General features: G+C 40.4%; 3 protein-coding genes across 3 annotated transcripts; 2 read left to right on the top strand and 1 right to left on the bottom strand.

Moving 5' to 3' along the window:
* Positions 1-1,142: 1,142 nt before the first annotated feature.
* On the bottom strand, positions 1,143-9,315 carry mre11a (MRE11 homolog A, double strand break repair nuclease). The gene is made up of 19 exons (XM_085370694.1): positions 9,266-9,315; positions 8,744-8,807; positions 8,520-8,652; positions 8,264-8,424; positions 7,054-7,141; positions 6,432-6,573; positions 6,199-6,313; positions 4,843-5,028; positions 4,499-4,751; positions 4,295-4,421; positions 4,070-4,170; positions 3,809-3,979; positions 3,672-3,731; positions 3,431-3,602; positions 2,151-2,237; positions 1,954-2,015; positions 1,789-1,850; positions 1,597-1,693; positions 1,143-1,394 (listed from the first exon to the last, which is right to left on the bottom strand). Exons 2-19 carry the CDS (start codon positions 8,761-8,763, stop codon positions 1,362-1,364), a joined length of 2,070 nt encoding a protein of 689 aa, XP_085226820.1. The 5' UTR covers positions 8,764-8,807; positions 9,266-9,315; the 3' UTR covers positions 1,143-1,361.
* Positions 9,316-9,607: 292 nt separating this feature from the next.
* cep57 (centrosomal protein 57) lies at positions 9,608-15,242 on the top strand. The gene is made up of 11 exons (XM_085370952.1): positions 9,608-9,794; positions 10,151-10,340; positions 10,619-10,819; positions 10,980-11,101; positions 12,746-12,874; positions 13,660-13,737; positions 13,818-13,913; positions 14,120-14,197; positions 14,297-14,526; positions 14,632-14,776; positions 14,887-15,242. The coding sequence occupies exons 1-11, from the start codon at positions 9,747-9,749 to the stop codon at positions 15,070-15,072; spliced, it is 1,503 nt and encodes a 500-aa protein (XP_085227078.1). The 5' UTR covers positions 9,608-9,746; the 3' UTR covers positions 15,073-15,242.
* On the top strand, positions 15,169-20,665 carry LOC146618860 (guanylate cyclase soluble subunit beta-2-like). Its single transcript, XM_085370124.1, has 15 exons — positions 15,169-15,219; positions 16,565-16,638; positions 16,798-16,892; positions 16,985-17,145; positions 17,233-17,332; positions 17,437-17,636; positions 17,715-17,802; positions 17,920-18,023; positions 18,159-18,375; positions 18,446-18,766; positions 18,865-19,013; positions 19,173-19,319; positions 19,551-19,705; positions 19,833-20,014; positions 20,310-20,665. Exons 1-15 carry the CDS (start codon positions 15,169-15,171, stop codon positions 20,663-20,665), a joined length of 2,400 nt encoding a protein of 799 aa, XP_085226250.1.
* The last annotated feature ends 183 nt before the right edge of the window (positions 20,666-20,848 follow it).

The raw sequence follows: 20,848 nt of genomic DNA, 5'->3' as shown, positions 1-20,848 counted from the left end.
TTATAACAGAAATTCTGTCGCTCGCTCTCCCTTTCTGTCTTTCACTCACACAGACACACCACCACCATCAACTTTGCTAAATTGCTAATGAAAAACATTGATCAGGCAGCTGTGATTGAGCAGCAGTGTAGATCCAACTATTTTCACGGTTGTTGTGGTCGTGATAATTTTGTGAGGCCACATCGAAAAGGCTCGGATGAGCTTTCCAAAGTTCTACAAGTTGTGCCTCCATCGCTTGTGTCCAGATCACACGCTGCACTGCCGTGCTGCGCCGTCTTTTTCGCTGACATTTGTGTTTGCGCGTGCGCAGTGTGACAAACTGCGGTGACACCCTCACGACCAAGCGATTGATGATCGGGAGCTGGTCGTGAGGTGTTAATCGCGTCTCGTTACCCCACGTATACTACACGATGCACGACGCACGATGAAGGCTAAAATCGGGCCGATCGCCAAAACGGTCGCACGACTCAAAAATCGGCTCAAAATGGGCCAAAAATCGCACAGTGTAAGCCCAGCATAAGGAGGCCCAATGTCTCCTGCAGAATTTAGATGGTTGGGTCAGCCTTCCTGCCTTGTAGCAATGGTTCGAGCCGTTGCTGCTGGTGTAAAGGTGTCGAAAATGGTTTCTTGTTATACTTAATGATTACAGTACACCCATCTTCTGGTGGCTGTTTCCAACAAGGTAACACTCCATGCACCAAAGCTCAAACTGTTTCTTAAACATGAAAATGTGTTCATTGTACTCAAACGCCCTCCACAGTGACCAGATCTCAATACAATAGAACAACTCTGGGTTGGAATGGAATTAAGAGACTCGTCATGGATATCTAGCTGATAAATCTGCAGCAACTGTCTGATGCTATCATGTCCAAAGTCTCTGAGAAATGTTTCCAGTATCCTTTTTGAATCTATGTCACGAAGGAGTAAGGCAAAAGTGATTATCGACCTTGTACTAGTTAGGAGGACCTAATAAAGGGTCCACTAAGTGTATGTGTGACTTTGAGTTATATTGCAAAAATAAAACACTTGATTACATATCAAAAGCAACATTTATTTTTCAAGAACTACAAAAGTACTACAAAAGCCAGAGATAAACCCCATTAGTGGTTACTGTTGATGTACAGATGCAGTCCACCACCAACTGACAGGCACAGTCTTACTGTGCAAACCCAGGACAAAACCTCCACCTTGCCCATATGTACCCTTCAATCTAACCTTTCACCAGAAAACAGACTGATATGAAAATCTTAACATTAAGAATGAGTGATGAGGAAATTGAATGTGTATGGACCTTGAAATCATTCAGAATAATACCGGAGCAGCTAACTTGCAACTTTGGAAAAATTAAGATGGACTTATGGTTATCTTCTGGTTGGGGCTTTGAATGGATCATCCTGTATCAAAAAAAAAGAGAGATGAAGAAAAAAGGATTAAGGCACGAGTCAGAGAAAACTAAAAGATGTAACAATGTTGGATAAATATATGTGTGATGTCATGAATTCAGATGCATTTTTATTGCACCTAAAATTATATGATTTAATGTTAATCCCACTTTACACGACACATCCTATACATGAATTTGCCTTCTTGTTTTACCTCATCATCATCGCTGTCCTCAAATGCAATTCCTCTTGACTGGCTCTGGCTCTGAGAGCCGTATTTAGAGAAGGACGATGATGATGAGGACGACGGTCTGGTGTAGAAAAGAACAAAGATTTTAAGAAAAGCCATTGCTCTAAAATACAACACTATATAACACTTCTACAGTCTAGGTTTAAACAAACATACTTTGGAGGCGGCCGGGCAGCTTTTGTTACAGGTATATCTTCATCTGAGTCATCAATGATCACCTAAAGATGGATAAATATGAGATTAAATGTTAGTGGATGGTATGCTTCACTTAAAAATGGAGATGTGTGAGTTTATGAGTGTTACCGTTTATCATTAACTCACTTCATCTGTGTAAGATTTGGTGGCTCTAGTCCGAGAAGGCTTTTGAGAGGATGCCTGAAATGCTGAAGAGCGAGGGAGGAAACATACAGTGGACGTGGGACAGATTTCTGTGAATTTTCTGTGGCTCTTTTTGTGGATAGACAAGTGCAACATGTGTTTACAGACAGTCACACTAACAGAAGTTTACATTCCCCTACCCTGCAAAATGCTCCTGCTTTGGGATGTTGTTGAGGACTTCTGGGACCGACCCCGACCAGCTGGCTTTGGTTCAGAGGCAGTCGCACCTGAACAGCCCGAAAAATAATGGAACAAGTCATTGAAATCATGGATTGATATTATATACGTTGCTTTTTCTGTACTATCACATTAGCCTATAATGTCTATAATATTTATGCGAAATGTCATCCCATCATGACATCATGTTATCATCAATGTTCATTTCAGAATTATACAAAAAGCTCCTTTTTCATGCAACACAAAATGGGTTAACAATTTAAAGTTGTTCTGCAGCAATGGAAGTCAAAAGCTGGTGCTACAATTCCTACAGGTGTTTCAGATTTTCTAGATTACTTACAACCTCCTTTGTCTGTATAAAGCAGTGTTGGAACACACTGTGGTACCATACCCTTGTGAGCATCAGTTGAACAGTACTGTATTGCAGAAACTAGTGTGTTGCTACACAAATGGTGAGAAAAAAGCAATTAACAATGGAAGAGAGACAGAGCATCATAACACTTAAAAATGTAGGTCCTTCCTACAAAGAAATTGGAAAGAAAGTCAAGGAGTCGTTATAGTTTCTTTCACCATCAAAAGCTACTCAGAAATTGGGGCAAACTCTGACAGGAAGAGCTCTGGCAGACCCAAAGCCACAACTGAATCAGAGGGCAAATTTCTGAGAGTTAACAGCTTGCGTGATAGGCGGCTCACAGGACAAAAGCTTCAAACACAGCTTAATAGTGGTTGTAGTAAACAAGTCTCAGAAGAGAAGACTTTGAGCTGCAGGTTTGACAGGACGAGTTGCAGCAAGAAAGCCACTGCTAAGATGTCAGAATAAGACAAAGAGGCTTGCCTGGGCTATGAAACACTGTCATTGGACTACTGAGGACTGGAAGAAGGTATTATGGACTAATGAATCAAAATGTGAAATCTTCGGTTCATCGTGCAGGGTTTTTGAATGCCGTCAGTAGGTGAAAGGATGATTCCACAGTGTGTGGCATCAACATCAAAACATAAGTCCAAGCTATGCCAGAACTCCTCACGAAAAATGAACAAGATGGTAAGCTTGAAAACATGGAGTGGCCAGCACAGTCTCCAGACTTAAACCCCATCGAGCTGGTTTGGGATGAACTGGACATAAGAGTGAAAGCAAGTCAACCTACAAGTGCCACACATTTATGGGAACTTGTACGTAGTCACTGCACTGTTGCATATCAAGATTTTTAAATACACCTTTACTGCTTCTCTTTATCGCCCTCACCTCTGCCCCTCCCTCGGCCACCACGGCCTCTGCTTCCTCGCCCTCTGCCTCGTGTAGGTGCAGCAACTGGAACCGAGCCTTCGTCAGAGTCCATATTAACATCTGAAACATCCTGATCTGCGAAGTCACCATCACCACGCTCCAACCGGTGAGCCTTAGCTCTGTTCATAGCCTGAGAAAGAAAGAGACAATTAACCAAACACAGAAATGAATTTCAGGCTTCAGTGAAGTCATTACTTACTTCTTGGATGTCTTTCTCCTCCTCAGCTGTGTTCTTTTTGGAATCTCTGAATAGCCGAACCTGAAAATATAAAAACATGAAAAATATATAATATGACAATAATTACTCCACTTCCACTACATGCTACGTTCTTTTACCTCTGCATCTATATCCTGTTCTGTGGTTACTCCTCTAGACTGAAGATGGAGCTGTGTCTTCTGCAACTGGTAAGTGATAAGCTCCTCGATGGCTTCCTTCTCATCTTTGTCAACAAACTCCTGAATGGCCTTACCCATGCCTTGTTCAGTCAGCAGGGACAGCTGTACCTTCTAGACATACAGAAAGAATACAAAGATCAAATGCCAGATGAAAACAAGAGATTCCATACACTAAACATGCCGGTTTTAAGATGAGCACACCTGCTCTGCTGCCTCAAAGTACTGCTTGACAAGGTCCTCCACTCTCAACCCTTCGACAGCAGTAGGTTTGAACAGCTTCCCATAGTCAATACTGCTCTCATCTAAAAAGCAAAATGAATTAAATCAGAGGGCTGAATGGTCAGTTTACTCTCTGAAGCAGAGCTACATTATGGGATTTATCCAGTGCTGAGTTAATGGTGTAGAGATTCACAGCAGCAGCCAAACCTTTGATTTCCTTCTGCTCACGGCGTCTGATAAAGTGAATTATGTCTTTCGGGTTGGCCACACGATCCACAAACTTCTGGCTGAACCGTGAGGTATTGAATGCCTCAAAACCGCCACTGTAGTCCACCTGCAAAGAGAATTTCATATTTAGATTTCAATTAAGCAGCAACATTAGGATGTATGCACACAGTGTATCCATCTTACTCTCAGGCGAATAAGAGGTTTCTCAGGTGTAAGCCGACATCCAAGTCTTTCCCTTTCTGCTTCGTCCAGCATCTCTGTGACCTTTGCAAAACAATAGTCCTCCACCTTCTTTGTTACATGAGGTGTATCTGGTGTAAAACAGTCCTGATGATCAGCCAGCACCACATCCTCAATGAAGAACTGACGCACAGTCTTCAGGGGGATCTCTTGCAATTTCATTTTACGACCTTTCACCCTCAACAGACCAATTTTCCTAGATATGAATAAACAGACAAACAGTGTTTTGAGAACTGACATTAAAATACATTCAGAATGTGATTCATTTAATGTGTGTGCATTCATACTTCTTGGTGGCTTCTCCAGGAGAAAGGGATGTAGCTACAGAGCTTCCAGGCTGTGACACATAGAAGAGCTGCTGTTCATTTAGGGTGGGTTTAATCAAACACTCATGTTCATGACCCCACACCACCAGGTCAAGGAAATCATCCAGGAACTGCTCAGGAATGTAGTTTGTAGGACCATGTTTACTCCTTGACAAAATACAAACACAGAAAAAGTTGTTGGTATTTTTACATAATTAGGTGATCAAATAAAAAGAAATTTATGAACAAGTTATACTAATACAAGATTTTTTTTCATGTCACAACTTCCCTCTCATATACACTGTTAGGTTTAATGTATGTGTTGTAAGTTGCCATTTAAAAAGCTAGAATGCTTCTATTTGCTCTCTATGTAACCCGCGCATATGAGTACGTGCACGACCTCGATAAGGGGAACAAGCAGCCTTGAGAAGAACAGATTCTATTCAATGAAGGAAGCCACCTGGCTGGGACGAGATGCCGACATCTGTGTGTAACCAATAAAAACAACCTGCAGGAGGAAAGCAAGTTGAAGTGGGTTGGAGACAACTGCTTCCCTCTTGCAAGTGAAAACTTGAGCTCTGTGTGACCTCGTTCCTGAGTGAGTTTCTGTTTATCCAGCAGTATCAGAGGTAAGACTCTGACATACAGAACACCCTGTATGTTTACTGAGGAACACTTGGAGACAGACTTGTTTAGTAAATGAAATAAATGAATGCACCATTGTGTGTTTATTTAATTATTGAATTAATTAATTATAACACATATTAATAATTCATGATAAGACATCATTATTTAACTGTATGACTAGTTAACTAAGATAGGAAATAAATTCAACAAATTAATAAATAAATTCAAAAGAAAATAATTACTTAAATGTGTCATTAATTAGTTAAAAACATGTTTTACTATTTCACTATTTATTTATTTTTATTTCATGGTTCCTGGATCATGAAGTCATTTAAACTATCACAACAACTCGTCAACAGACCCACACATCTGCTTGGTTACCCTGCACAGCAAATCAAGATGGCCCAATCCCAGATTATGGATTATGGATTGATGCAGTGTCAATGTCAATAGGTGGTTATATGGATTTGGAGTATCCAGGTATCCCAGAATACATTTCAAATTAAATCGCCAGTAGCATTGTTTACTTAATTATGTACTTTGTAAATTATTTATTATGTATTTCAAAATGTAATTATTATATTAATGACCCGTTTAACTGATTACATGATGAAGTATTTATTTATGTATTTATTTAATACTGTTTGACCCTTTCAGCACTCCATAGTTTGACACAGCTGCATCTCAAATGCTTTTAAATGATGTAGTTACCTGTTCTGATGGATGGTGAAGAGGTTAAACCAGCCATCTTGGTCTTCTTTCGGGCGAAGCATGGATACCTGTTTGTTGACAAACATCCTGTACAGGCGCTCATCTGGGATAGAACCTTGAGACATATTAATACAAAATTAAAATCAATCGTTGATTGATTGACAAATCTTAGTGAAACAACAAGATTATTTTAGGAATGGACACTACTGATCCATCTGGAAACATGAACCTACCAAGACCATATAAGGCAAGCTTGGTGATGCCTTTCTGTATTAAAATGGGACTGATTTCTATCTTCTCCACAGAGTGGGAGTGGCCAAAATGATTGACAAGTCCGGAAGCACTCAGCAGATCCAATGCACACAAGCCTTCAGCCTTGGAGAAAACATACAGAAATCCACATACTTGAATATTAGTGCATGGGTGTCACGGTCAGGTGTATGAGAATGGAAAGAGAGGACCCAACTGCAGGACTCACAGATTTATTACACAAACAGGATGAACTGAACATGAAAGGTTGACCTTAACTACTGAACTAGACTGTAAACACACACGATGAGTTGACGACAACAAGACAAAGAACTGAGGGAAACTGAGGGCTTAAATACACTGGATAACGATGATGAGTGGAAACAGGTGAGAACACAGCTGAACTAAATCTGATTAATGACAAAGAGGAAGTAGAACTTAACAGAATGCACACAGACAGAAGACTAACACAATAAAACAGGAAACACACACGTGAAAACAAACAATGACAAAAGGTCCAGAACTGAAAACACTGGGTCAAAGGAACCCTGACAATGGGTGTTGTATCTGAATTCATAACTTCCTTTGTCACTAAAAGCAACTCACTCCAGTTGGGTCATCATGGTTCCCATGAATGCTGAACACAGGAATAGAGATGTTCAGGTTTTCATCCTGATAATTAACCCAGGGGAACCTACAAGATATCAACACACACATAACATTTATACATAACAAATAAAACAGTGTGTTATAGAAGTTTAGCACATGTTGTGATTAAATAATTTGAAGTGCCTCAATAATGCTATGCTTTTTTATTAATAAGGGTTATAAAGTTATATAGTATAGTATTAAGTGGACACGGCCCTGAAAATAAAGGCATTACACTACGTGTCTTTGGGGGGTTGAATGCTGCAGACTCACGCTTGCCTGGGAAAAGGTAGATAACAGGGGACCATCTTCTAGTGGAAAGTTACTGAGACACTGTTTTTTAGACTAGAATGAGAGAGCTTCTATAATAAAACTATTGGGGGCACCACCATTTTGAGATCCGCGGCAACGTGTCATGCAGGACGCATCACCCTTCTAGAAGTCACTGTGTAAGTGTGAAATGGTCTACTAAGCAGTGTTTTGTCTTCCATCGGATGCCTATGAGGAATCAAAAGAACTCGGTGAAGTGTTGATATTTAACACAGACACGTGACCGTTTACCATGTGACACTAACTTGTTTTTTGGGCTTGTAATCCTGAAATACAGTTACAAACCTACTAAACATTCCTTAGATGAGTAAAAGAGTAAAGAAACCAGTATATATACTCTCTCAGAGAAAGTAACACACTTTCATAACAAGCTTCTTGCTGTGTAACCCTTGCATTCCCCCTGACTGCACACCACATGATTTAGATCATTATGTTGTTTAAAAACGAATTATATTGGACAAGATATGAAGGTGTATAAAAGTTTAAATAATTATCAGTATTATGTGTCAAGATGGGTAACAAACCCCAGTTACTGGCCTGGAATTGTAATCACTGGATCAAGTGGACCACAGTTATTGCTCAGGTATTTACCTGATTTTTATTGTATTTATATTATAATGATACTGACACATCTCTGTACATTATCTCTTACATCGTCAATGAGTCAGCATAGCTCATTTCTCATTAATATCAGTGATAATTTGTATGTTAAGTGTATATGAGTGATTGGATGTGATCGCCACCATTTATCAGATCCAATATGGCGAACAGTTCTTAAGCGACCTGCACATGACATTACGTGCAAAACCTCTATAGGATGACACCAAGTGAAACTGACTGTGTTGTGTTGAAGTTGACTTTCTGGTCACTGAGGATTTCGAAGCGTACAGGCGAGTCTCCCATGCAGTATTTTCGCAGCATAGTGAGGCACTTGTGAAGGCACTGGCGTGAAGGTTTGTTGTCATGGAATAAATCGCCACCAAGGAGGATGAAATCTACCTGTTAGCAAAGAAACAAGCAAAAAGAAAAGAAATGGATACTTGAGACATGCGGAGGTAATGGTCCATTCAGGTCCACTTACAACAAGCACGCACCTCATTTTGCTTGGCACATTGCAGGATTTCATCTAGTGTGGTGTATGTGTCATTTCCACGAATGGCATCCTTCTCAAGGTAACCAAGGTGAATATCTGTAGCAATCAGGATCTTGAAAGTATCCTCATCATCTCTAGAAAATGGAAACATATGTGTACATATTACATGGATATAAACATTACATTCAAGAACACGTTCAAGAGGAAAGACTTAAAAGACCATACGAGGTATTCTCTGAAGACATGATGATGTGTTTACAGCTGGCAGGGGCTCAGCAATAAGGCTTTTCTGCAAAAAATACAAACAATATAAACAATTCATATTTATTTTAAAAAATATCTTAAGGAAACTTACGATATTAAGAAACTTAAGAAAATGAATCACAAACAATAACAATAAAAATAAGTGGATATTTGTAAAAAGTTCAGAATCAAAAATAGCACTTTTTTTAAGAGTCCCTATGTCCCAAAAACATGCTAACGACACACTATGCATGATGAACCGCCGACCTAACTTATTATTATGTTAGTAAGACCGTAGCTACAGCTAAGAGTAACACGTTATCGGAAAGACAGCAGGTTAGCTTTTGCCTGTGTTGGAAAGCGGTGGGTGAAATGTATTAATAGCATGACTACAACAAACCTATCATGTGTTCGTAAATTTGTTGAATGTAGCCTACAGTTAAGATGCCCATACGGCCTAGGTAACGACCCAGATTGGAAAAATAACACGACCATCCCACTTACCTTCTCTAAAGTCTCTAAACTACCCAAGTTGCCATAAAATTCCCGGCAACTCTTGCAAACCCTTGCTCCACCCCTCAAGGGTGTCTGAGAGTTATTGTAGTTTCATTCCTAAACATCTCGATTCTTCAAAGCGGAATCTCCGCTGAGGAGAAACTACATTTCCGGTAAGCCCACCGTGTGCGCTTGTTTTATGGATATTGGCACTCCGGTCCGCGTCTTTTATATGTCCTTAGTGTCTAACGAGTCATAATGTGATTTAAACCATTCGTACCCTTCAGAAACCATGGACTGTGTCGCTTGTCAAAGTGGTGTTTTCTTTTGCACAGCCCATATTAGCACAAACGGCTGTACAAACTGTGCTTAGCTAGTAATCTGTCAGTCGTAATTAAAAAGCGATGTGCTGTAGTTCTACTCTCAGCTAGCATTGCGTCATTTGCATTTCTTTAACACATGCGAGACAGGCTGGAATGGTTGCATTTCGATGGAGACGCTGCCAAAAACACTCGCAGCTGATGCTACGCGGGAAACGGTAGTATTACCAGATTTGGGTGAATTTCAATTGAAAGAAAAATTAAAAGCAGGTTGCCACCGTTTATCTTGAGTTAGCTAGACTGCACAGGAAGCTGCCTAGCAGCAGTTGCTACAACTCAAACTAAACGATGTTGCAAACCTAATAGTGGGCTGAAGTTATTCTGTGTTTGACGTGAACTGGACGGAATGAATATAGTTTTTTTTCTCACGGTCATTTCACTTTCTGTACTCCATTTGTTGTTTTTGGCCCTGTTCTATTCGCTCACTGTAAAAAATGTAGATGCCAGCAGTTATCTAAAGTCTAATATGGAAAATGCAGATAACTAAATAACATTTAGTCCTGTTTCCCTGCAGGAATCTTATCCACCACCACCACCAACCTGTGGACCGGTGCCTGACAGTCTGTCTCTGCCATCCTACAAAGACTACCCAGCTCACCGACCTTTTATCAACACACTTGTGCATCACAGACCTCAAACACACACTCATCAATCATATGTTCCATCATCACCCATCAAAGCCTTCCCTGAGACCAACAGTACTGGTACAATTAACTTGTGCATCTCTTCTGTTGCCTGTGTAGAGTTTCCATTCAGGCATTGTAGTGTTTCAGAGCTCCATGGTTACACATGCAACATGATGCTGCACTACTTGAATGTCTCAGCTTCACCAACATCTATTCATTCGTCCAATCATCCTTTCTTAGCTCCTGTCATGTTATCTTCTTTTTCCTTTTAGACCCCAAAAATATCTTGTTACACCAGATATGTCACGATATGCAGACCCTTCCTGTAGCTAACTTATATTTTTATGTCTGTGAAGTGATCTTATCTGCCTTGAGGAACCTACAAGAAAAGATCAGGAGGTTGGAGATGGAAAAAGGACATGCAGAGCGGAGTCTGCATGCACTGGGAAAAGATGCTTCACAAACACTTCTACAGAATGAAGATATTACACCGAGACTCTTAAATGATCAAAAAGACCCAGAAAGACAAAGAAGTGCCCATTCCAACTGCAACCAAGGTGAGTATAGATAGATAGATAGATAGATAGATAGATAGATATATGGTGATAATAATTTAATTACCTTTTCATATACTTTTATTACTGTCTTGTTTCAAGCTATAGTCTTTTTTTTTTTTGTTACCTACATGTCTTCTGCGTATCTTCTCTCTATTTCTAGTGCTGATCAACCACCTTGCTGCCGCAGAGTCTCGCTGTTTGAAGCTGGAGCGACAGCTGGATCACATGAGGAGGATGCTGCGCAATGCCAGAACAGAGAGGACCAACCTGCTTAAACAGCAGGTTAAATGTCATAGCCTGTAGCTTTTCATTTAAAATATACAGTGGTCCCTTGTCTATCGCGGTAGTTACGTTTTAAAAATAACAGGTGAAATCCACGAAGTAGTCAACGTTATTTTTTACAATTATTATAGATGTTTTAAGGCTGTAAAACCCCTCACTCCACACTTTATACACTTCTCTCAGACAGGCATGAACATTTTCACACTTTTCTCTCTTGTTTAAACTCTCTCAAAGTTCAAACCTTCATAGCAAAATAAGTCCAGTATTATAGAATGAAACCAAAGTCACCCGCGGTTGCCTTTGACGGTGCAAAATGTTTCGTCGAAATTGTTGTGTTTGTTGGGGAGAAAACTTAAAAACATACAGTACAGCACCTCAGAGTCACACTGCTAGCGATAGAAAATTGATGTAAATTTGACAAGCTGAACGCATTCTGTACTGTACAGGAGACACAGTACAAGATTGATTGACAGTGGTCTACAGCCAATCAGGACGCAGAACACAGTGCACTGTAAAAAAAAAAAAAAAAGCATGCAAAATTGTACAAAAAAAATCGAAACAGTGAGGCCGCGAAAGATGAAAGATGAACCGCGTTATAGCGAGGGACCACTGTATTCATTTAAAAACTTGAAATCAGTAGTCCGTAGATCCATATTCTTGACGGAGGCGCTCGCACTTTCTCCTTCTCCCTTATCTTTCCTGCTTGGCTTCTCATGTCTTTTGTATAGTCTCGCTTAATCTCTAACCCTAAGTGAGTCTCCCAAACTTGTTCTCTAAAACCTAAAGAAGAATTATGGATTTGATCAACTGGTCCCTTAACGAAACTGACAACTCTGGGCTTGGGAGAGCCTGATTGTCCTGCGGAGACATTTGCTGCTGGATACTCGATGGTCGGCTGTGTCGTGTGTCTAGCGACACTCGATGGAGGACATTGAACGACATCTACCAATTCGGAACCATGATAACAGAGTTCTGGCTGATTGGAGCTGGCTCGGACCTGGCTTATCGAAGAACAAGAAGCGGCTACAGCTGTTCAAAATTCCACAAGGCTGGCTGACATGATAGAGGATGGGCAGGGCTGTGAGTACTCATACTGCTTTTGAACACAATATGGATAAGATCTTGGAGAAGCTCATGGCTCTGCTATATGGATAACATCTTGAAGAAGAACAAATGGAATTGAGAGACCTGTTGATCAGTGACGGACATTAGACCAACTGTAAAATTGGATGGAGTTTGTTCGCACTAACCAAACTAACTACCCTCTTCAACTCATGCGGCCCCCTGGCGGCAGCTGGATGCTCAAGGCAAAAGCTGACAGGAATAACAATCCTCCTTTAGATAATAAGACTGTGTTGTGACTTTCTCCCTCCTCATTCAAGGCCACCCACGTCGACCGAAGATTGTTGATCTCCCTGTTGGAGCTCAGTCTGGGGGGAGTTATTTTTTCTCCTCGTCTTTCCTCATGTTGTGCATTTTCCATTGTTATACCTCTCTGACCTGTCTTCCCCATGTGATGTTGTAATGTATGTATGGTTGGAAGGGTAAGATGGCACTGGCGAAGGTCGGTAGCCTTAACCCAACAAATTTCCCACATGTGGGACTAATAAAGGTTATCTTATCTTATTGTTATCTTCCTTTCAGGACATCCTGCAGAAAGCCAAATCAGCTGAGTGGCAGTCTGACACAGCATCACAGTATGCTCAGTTTGACAAGCTGGAGAGACTTGAGCGGGAGTATCTCAGACTGACACGTACACAGAACATTTCCGAGGTAAATATACAGACTTGTTGACGTAGTGTCAGGTACACTGAAATTATCTACTGAACAACCCATGCTCTTCTGTCATAAGGAAGAGAATATTGCCATTAAACATCATAAAATCCATGGCAGTGGCATCAGGCTTCCCCAGATTACCCACAGCTTGTTTTTGTTCAAGCATGGTTTGATAAATCAAAAGTATGAGTATCAAACTGCTGTCCTGGGGGCTCTAAATGTCCCACCAAAGGGTCTGATTTTGGCCCACAGTTAGCTTTGCAAATTGGGGAAATTGCAGTGAAGCAGTGCATAATTTGTTGGCTATTTCACTGTACTACTTACTTAAATATAGATGAAGCAAGTGGTTCACAAAACATTTAATCACTAAAATAGGTTGTTTTTTCATGCCAGAAATAGGACTTTAAAGCATCTCAAGCTATTCATCACCTGGTGGTGTCTTTTCTAAGATTACTGAACAACAGTTTTAGTGTAATTTTCAGTTGAATTTCCCACAGCTCATATTAAAGAAAACAGATAAATGTTCACAAGAGTTTACAAGAAGTCTTTAAACAGACCAGAACAAGACAAAAAGAATACTGGTTCTTAAGGGGAGCTCAGAATTTAAAATTCTGTATGCTGTCATGGACCTGGATTAATCTGCACATTAAGAAGCTAAGAATTATTTTCAGGTTTGTTCTTTATTTGTCAGTATTTTCTATTTTTACTGGACTTAAAAGTGGTAACAAGTAAAAGTTAGTGTTTTGATATATTCATCGTATGATGGGTTTGTTTGTCTTCAGATGAAGATCCTTGAGTTGGAGATGAAACTACAGGAAGAGGAGTACCAAAGAAAGCTCATCCAAGACAAGGCCAACCAAGTAATGAGACATGAATTATAATTTTCATCTTTGCTCTCTCTGTTACTCACTTTACATACTTTCTTCTTTCCAATGCTCAGCTACAGACGGGGTTGGACGCCAGTAGGATCCTGCTGCAGTCTGTGTCACCGTGCCGATCCGCCAAGAAGCCCAAAGAGAAGAAGTCCAATACAAAGGTTAAGACCTTCACATGCTCAGCTCATGGTTTTACTTCTGTTTGAGACTGCTAAGGTTCCTTCTTTATAAGTAGATGGTAGAAGAGACAGTTTTGCTCACAAGTGTAGATTTTATTAAAAAGGTTAAACATGTTCATCAGGGAAACCAGATAAAAACATCAATCCAAATTCCATCTTCCCTAGTTTTATTTCCATTTCCTTTCCAGAAATCATCGCAGCAATATTCCCACACAGAGCCACATTATAGACTGAGCCTGAGAGATGTACCCTTTGTTGCTGGAACGGTATAAAAAGACATGCCCGTGTGATGGAATACAATGGTCTACCATATTTAACATGCACTTCCCTTATGCTGACTCGCTCTCTTTCTCTCTGACGTTTAGTCAGTAGGCTGCAGCCACTCGGTCAGAGCCAACGTCCAGTCAGTTTTGTCTCTCCTGAAGCGACACCAGCCCCACCTCTGCAACAGCCGCGTCCTCTCACGCAACACGAACGGCTCCGGCACAGACGGCCACCGGCATTCAGACAGTTCCTCTTCTTCCTCTTCGGCTAGCGGGGAGGAATTATCGGAGCTGCTGCAAGCCCTGCAGGAGGAGCTGCGACTCATGAGCTTGTGAGCAGTATTTCATTTGATCTCGACACAAGGCAAGTCACAGACGACGATTATCAAAAGTACTTTGGGGGGTTTTTTCAGTGTGTTTCTGCGTGTGTGTTGCAGGGAGCATGATGAGTTAATGAGGCAGGTGGAGGATTGTGTGTTTGAACAGGAAAGAAAGGAACTTCGGAGGGTGCAGGAGAGGCTGTTGTTGAAAATGGAGAGGAAAGGAGAGCAGATCAGTAAGCTGTACAAGCACAAGTCGCAGGTGTGTTTTCACATATGCAGTCACTAGTTTTCTTTCTTGTTATTTATTTTTTATTATTATTATAATTTGTTAAAACTTGTGTCTCTTATCTTTTCCTGTCTCTCTGCCAGATAAAAAAGTTAAGAAAAGAAGCCAATTGCAGGCAGAGCAATGGGAACGAGCTGAGGGTGTCTACCACAGTGTCCACCAGAGGTCACTCTGCGGCAGCAGTCAAGGCTAGACCAGGAGACAGAAGCAAAATGAATCTGAGGCTCCTGAGGGACATGAAGGCTCTGCAGACCTCATTACGGACCTGACACTTGCCCACACTTTAGGTCACTCTTGTTGGTGCTATTTACCTCCCCTCAGCAATTACTTCAACTTCAAAACAGACACTGGCTGAAAAACACTAGATGAACACGAAGAACCAGCCTGTGTTTACCAAGCGTCTGTTTGATGAGCAGGTTCAAGAGCATATGACCTGAAATTCTTTAATATGTTTTTACTAGAATATTTGAAAAGACTGGTATGAGTCAGATTTTAGATGTCACTGATGATCAACACTAACTGACTTGTTTAAAAGCTTTGTTGTTTTTTCTTAATAATTTCTCATATTACTGTCTGACAATATGTTGAGAATATTTTAAAGAAAACTGGGCTTTAAATGGTACTTGATTTATTATTTACAAGTACTATTAAAGAGACAGTGTCTTGGTTCACGGAGCATTTTACCCCCAACATTTTCCTCTTATCTGTTTTTATGCAAGTAGAGACCATTGAAGTCTCTCTACATCTGTTTTAAATCCTGCAATTTGTGTATGTAAAAGTTACACTTTTATATTTTCTATGCAGTTGTAAAGTCCATGATCATTTCTAGAAATGGCCCAAATGTGAGGGGATTTCTTTTTACAATCAGGAGTAAACTGGATCTTAGTGAAGACACGTTTATGTTTGTGCAGTATTGGTCCAGTACATGGTTTTGGTTGTTGAGATTTTTTTGTGGGGGTGGGGCCTGGATACTGAAAGTTTCCTCAAACCCTCATGTGCTTGAGGTGCTCCTCTTCCAAAGACTTGTCCTTCCTGCGTTTGATGCTGGTGTCCGACTTCAGTGAAATCACAACATCCATCAAATAAATTCTCCATTCCTGATTACTTTTTCCCATAATTGTGTGAATCATTATACCATTGCATTAAAGGACCATTTAAATATCTGTTTCTGTTTCCCTTTTTTCAATCCAAATTAAATTCTGTTATGATTTCCTTCATTATCAGCAATGTAAATAACAGTACCCTCTAGCTGTTATTGATTAAGGTGGTCCAAATACAAAGAATTGTTTATCTGCACACATATACAAATATATGAATCAAAATTACTTAGATGTGACAATAAGAATACATGTTTTAACCCTCCTAAAATGGGTAAAAAAGAGAAATTTGGCTGCTACAATTGTAACTCATTCTCAGTTATGAGTTACAGTGATTTTCGAGTCCTTGTTATCAAAGTGTTATTTATAAGAGGCTGTATGTCACCCAGACCCCAGGGGGGGTTGTTAGCACCAGGCTGGACTGGACAACTCCTTTGTGGAGATGAGACTGGGAAGTCTCTTAAACAGGCTGGATTTTCTTGTTGGTTATTTTATGAGAGAAGAGACTGGGTGTGGTGAGAGAGCGGTGTGACGATAATCGTGAAGGGGAAAGCTGCTGGTGGACAAACTGCACAGAGACATGGTATGCTGCTTTTCATGGTATGCTATCTTTTATTATCTTAGTTTCTCAGCTGGCCTGATTTGTTTGTTGTATTCCTGACAGTATGGATTTATTAATGCCTGTTTGAAATCGCTGGTAGTGGAAAAGTTTGGCGAGGAGGCGTGGGTCAAGCTCAGGTAAAAGAAAAATTTCTCTTTGAGAGAGTTGAATTTTTCAAAATCTGTTTGCTTTATTAATGAATTTTTACAGCAGAAACACATTTCTGTTACATTCTTAAAACATATCAGGAAATAAACATATTGTCTTCCCAAAATCATCATCATCATCATACACAGGGATGAAGCTGGAGTCCAGGACACCTTCCTGACACATGAAGTCTACGAAGATGAAATCACTTTGCACTTAGTGGCAGAGGCCTGCAAGCTTTTAGGTGTCTTTCCATTCACGAGTTGTTTCAATATATGAAATTGAAAATTCCAGTCATACATGTTTTTATTTATTTATTTATTGATTTACTTTCAGGAGTAAAACCAGAGGTAGTCTTGAGGCAGTTCGGAGAGTATTTCTTTGAGTTTTGCAAACGCTCCGGCTACCATCACATGCTGCGGACTTTAGGAGGAAATCTGTCTGAATTCACGGAGAATTTGGATGCACTTCACAGCTACCTGTCGCTCTCCTATAAGGTACTTGCTTTCACATCTGTCTCTCTCCCCCCCCCCCCTCTTTTTTATTGGAGATATATTTTATTTTTCCATGCTTGATTCTTGCAGGAGATGAATGCACCTTCTTTTCGAGTGGAAAGGAACCCTGATGGAACCATGCTTCTCCATTATTATTCTGACCGCAGAGGACTTTGTCACATTGTTCCTGGTTTATTTGAAACATTTCCTTTAGAAATAACAATTTTGAGCTACATTACTCTCATTCTTAATATGGAGTATTTGGATCTAAATACCAAGTGTTCTCTTTTGTAGGTATTATTGGTGCTGTTGCTAAGGATTTTTTCAACAGTGAGATAACAATGGAGATTGTTAACCAGCTAGAAGAACTGGAGAGAACTGGAAAGAAGGAGCACGTGGTTTTCCTAGTTAGCAGTAAAACTGATGCTTCCTCAAAGGCCCAGATCCTTCATTCTTTGACTGATGAACCTAATACCACCGTCGGGATCAAAAAGGTTAGATTTTAGAAGTGGTAAATTAAATAACAATTTTATTTTACTGGAATTCTAACTCTTTTCTGTTTATTCAAACAGTCTGATCATGAAAAGAAAACAAAGATCAGTTTCACCATGCCCAGGAGTCACTGGCAGACATCAAAGGAGTTGGTTCACATCGGAAAAGGTACAGTTAACATAAAGCCTTGGAGCAATGGACTAGCCCAACGACTCCTATAAGACATTTGCATTTTTACATTTGCATGTATAAATAAATATTTACAACATTTATTTTGCTATACAGGCAAATCATTGAAGAATTTTGAACCTGTGTATCCCATGAAGCTCAAAATTGACCTGCAGACTTTCTGCCATGCTTTCCCTTTTCATGTAGTCTTTGATGAGCAGGTAGAATTTACAGAAATATATACATGGTTTAGATTAGCGATGAACAGTCTCTGCATAAACCAACTCAAGAGTCATAAATAATTAAGTCATATAATATTAACGGTGAAAACCTAATGGTGGTGGTGTGTGGTACAGCTGGTGGTGCATCAGGCTGGAGTGAATCTCCAAAGGACTGTCCCTGGGCTGCAGATTGTGAATATCCATTTAGATGAGTACTTCAGCATTGTGCATCCTGAGGTGACTTTCACAATCTCCAGCATCCGGAAGTTCATCAACAGCCACTTTGTCATGCAGACTCGCAGGGAAATGATGCCTGAGACATGGAAAGGCCGGCCTATGCTTCAGCTCAGAGGTAAAAAGAAAGAAACATTTTCTTTTTCTTATGTGTGTATTTTTTTCCATCTTCTGTTATTTGTCTTCAGGTCAGATGATCTGGATGCCTTCTCTGCGCTGCATGTTATATCAAGCCTCTCCTTTGCTGAGAAGCCTTCAGGAGCTGGAGGAAATGCACATGCACATTTCTGACATTGCACCCCATGATGTCACCCGAGACCTTATCCTACTCAATCACCAGCGACTGGCTGAAATGGAGCTATCCAGTCAGCTGGAAAGGAAGAAGGAAGAGCTCCGCATCCTGTCCCAGCACCTTGAGGAAGAGAAGAGAAAGACAGAGAACTTGCTGTATGCCATGCTGCCTAAGCATGTAGCCAACCAGCTGAAAGAGGGCAAAAAAGTAGATGCAGGTTAATAGATAGTTAAAAGATATAAATACTGGATAATTTGTTTGGGCCTATCTGATGTGGCTGTTTTGCATCTTAATTTGTGTGTATGTGTCCTACAGGAGAATTCAAGGAATGCACCATATTGTTCAGTGATGTAGTGACATTTACCAATATCTGTGCCATGTGTGAACCCATTCAAATCGTTCATATGCTTAACTCCATGTACCTGCAATTTGACCGACTCACCACTGTGCACAATGTCTACAAGGTAAATATGAATGGTGTAACCTGGTTTTTTCCATGTACATTTCACTGGAAAAGAAAAGAACCATTCATGCATTTCCATAAAGCTTTTGGTTACGGGTTGTTTTTTTTCCCATCATGTCATCTGTTTGAACCTGACAGAGTATTTTTCTGTTTTTACCAGGTTGAAACCATAGGGGATGCCTATATGGTGGTAGGTGGGGTTCCTATACCTGTCTCCAGCCATGCTGAGAGGGTGGCCAACTTTGCTCTGGGCATGATTATAGCTGCCAAGGAGGTTATTAACCCCATAACTGGAGGACCCATTCAGGTGCAAGGAAGTTTATAGAGCACTTCTTAAGTAAATGGTTGTGAAATGGGGGGAATTTTACTCAATTATTGTGCTACACCATTACGGTAGTTCTGCTGTAAGCAGCAGAGACAAAAACACACTTTTGAGTGGAAGGAGTCTTCTTTCACTCCCCCAAATGCACCTGTGCCAGAGTTTGAATCCAAATATACATATGTAATTCCATCTGTGTGACGTTTTGTATTTCTATAGATCCGTGTGGGTCTCCACAGTGGTCCTGTATTGGCAGGTGTAGTTGGGGAAAAGATGCCACGCTACTGTCTTTTCGGAGACACTGTCAACACTGCATCTCGTATGGAGAGTCACGGCCTCCCCAACAAGATCCATTTGAGCCCAACTGTATACCAGTGAGGAGACACATAATATTGCACAAGAAAACCTGCATCCATACACACTTTCATGTGCTATGAAACCTGTGTTATCATCAGAATGATTACTGCCTTTATTTCTAAGTCTTGCCTTCATATATTTCAGGGCTTTAAAGAACAAATGCTTTGTCATCCAGAAACGAGGAGAGATAGAGGTGAAGGGAAAGGGGAGTATGACCACTTACTTTCTTGAAAGAAACACCGGAGTGAGCGAGCAGCAGATTATGGGTCTCTGTGACCTGGAGGCCACAGACGGAGAGGACAGCAGCCAGGGAAGCTACCAGCCAGGTCTGTATAGACCAAATGTAGTGATTTGTTGTGTGTCTTTGAAATTATAACTGATGGTTGTTTGACATTTCTGTCTGTACAATTCCTCCATCTAAAGCACAAGTGCACACTGCAATAGATGCACAGCCTTAGTATCACATCCTCTACAGAGAAAATAACAAAATCAATATGATAAGAGGGGCACCTCAATTTCAACTGTATATAGAAACAGTCTTGGAGCAAATGTGACCACATAAATTCCTCTAGATTGAATAAAGTATTCTGATTCTGACTGTGTTTTTGTCCTCTTTTACAGGTTTTGAAACAAAGCATAAAGATGAGCCTTTCTTGATCCCAATGAATTACAAAGACAGTCCAAGTGAATCTCTGCCATCATCAAATATGTCTGAGATTCAAATCTGCCCAATTCTCAAGCCCACCGACTCAGAAAGCTATGGAAGCCTCGACACTGAAAACCAATCAGAGGATGGAGCTCCTGACCAGTTACAAGCTACTGCTAAATTTGGCCAAACAGAATACACAGAGAAAAACGTAGAGGAATTAGACAGTGATAGCCACGTGGACATGCAGGAGCAAAACTTGATGAGTGATTCTTTGGAAACTAATATTGAAAGAAAACATAGCCAAACCCAGTTCTGTGTAGTTCTCTGAGCTGCTAATACTAATGCATAATAGTTTACAGGCTGTAAATGGTTTATCAGCAAGAGTGGATGTAATGATGAGCATGAACCCTTGCAGCTGACACCAACTACTGACAAAACAACTTTGCTGCAGAGATTATGTTCTGTACTTCATCAGTTAGAGTGATTCGCTGCACTGTACAAGGTTTTCTGT

The sequence above is a fragment of the Diplotaxodon limnothrissa genome, linkage group LG14 (assembly GCF_057381915.1).
Source record: "Diplotaxodon limnothrissa isolate DT_005_m linkage group LG14, D_limnothrissa_male_GT1.1, whole genome shotgun sequence".
In the NCBI taxonomy this organism is placed as follows: Eukaryota; Metazoa; Chordata; class Actinopteri; order Cichliformes; family Cichlidae; genus Diplotaxodon; species Diplotaxodon limnothrissa.
The sequence above is the reverse complement of the archived record's forward strand: the minus strand, read 5'-3'. Positions and strand labels throughout refer to the sequence as shown.

Excerpts from the sequence above, each read along its gene's own strand:
- mre11a (XM_085370694.1), bottom strand. The coding sequence starts at position 8,763 with ATGTCTTCAGAGAATACCTC. Across the intron at positions 8,425-8,519 it reads AATGTGCCAAGCAAAATGAG|GTAGATTTCATCCTCCTTGG; the intron begins GTGCGTGCTTGT and ends CTTTGCTAACAG. Across the intron at positions 1,395-1,596 it reads AGGACAGCGATGATGATGAG|GATGATCCATTCAAAGCCCC; the intron begins GTAAAACAAGAA and ends TTTTTGATACAG.
- cep57 (XM_085370952.1), top strand. The coding sequence starts at position 9,747 with ATGGAGACGCTGCCAAAAACACTCGCAGCTGATGCTACGCGGGAAACG. Across the intron at positions 10,820-10,979 it reads CCATTCCAACTGCAACCAAG|TGCTGATCAACCACCTTGCT; the intron begins GTGAGTATAGAT and ends CTCTATTTCTAG. Across the intron at positions 13,738-13,817 it reads TCCAAGACAAGGCCAACCAA|CTACAGACGGGGTTGGACGC; the intron begins GTAATGAGACAT and ends TCCAATGCTCAG.
- LOC146618860 (XM_085370124.1), top strand. The coding sequence starts at position 15,169 with ATGAACACGAAGAACCAGCCTGTGTTTACCAAGCGTCTGTTTGATGAG. Across the intron at positions 19,320-19,550 it reads TAACTGGAGGACCCATTCAG|ATCCGTGTGGGTCTCCACAG; the intron begins GTGCAAGGAAGT and ends GTATTTCTATAG. Across the intron at positions 19,706-19,832 it reads TTGAGCCCAACTGTATACCA|GGCTTTAAAGAACAAATGCT; the intron begins GTGAGGAGACAC and ends CATATATTTCAG.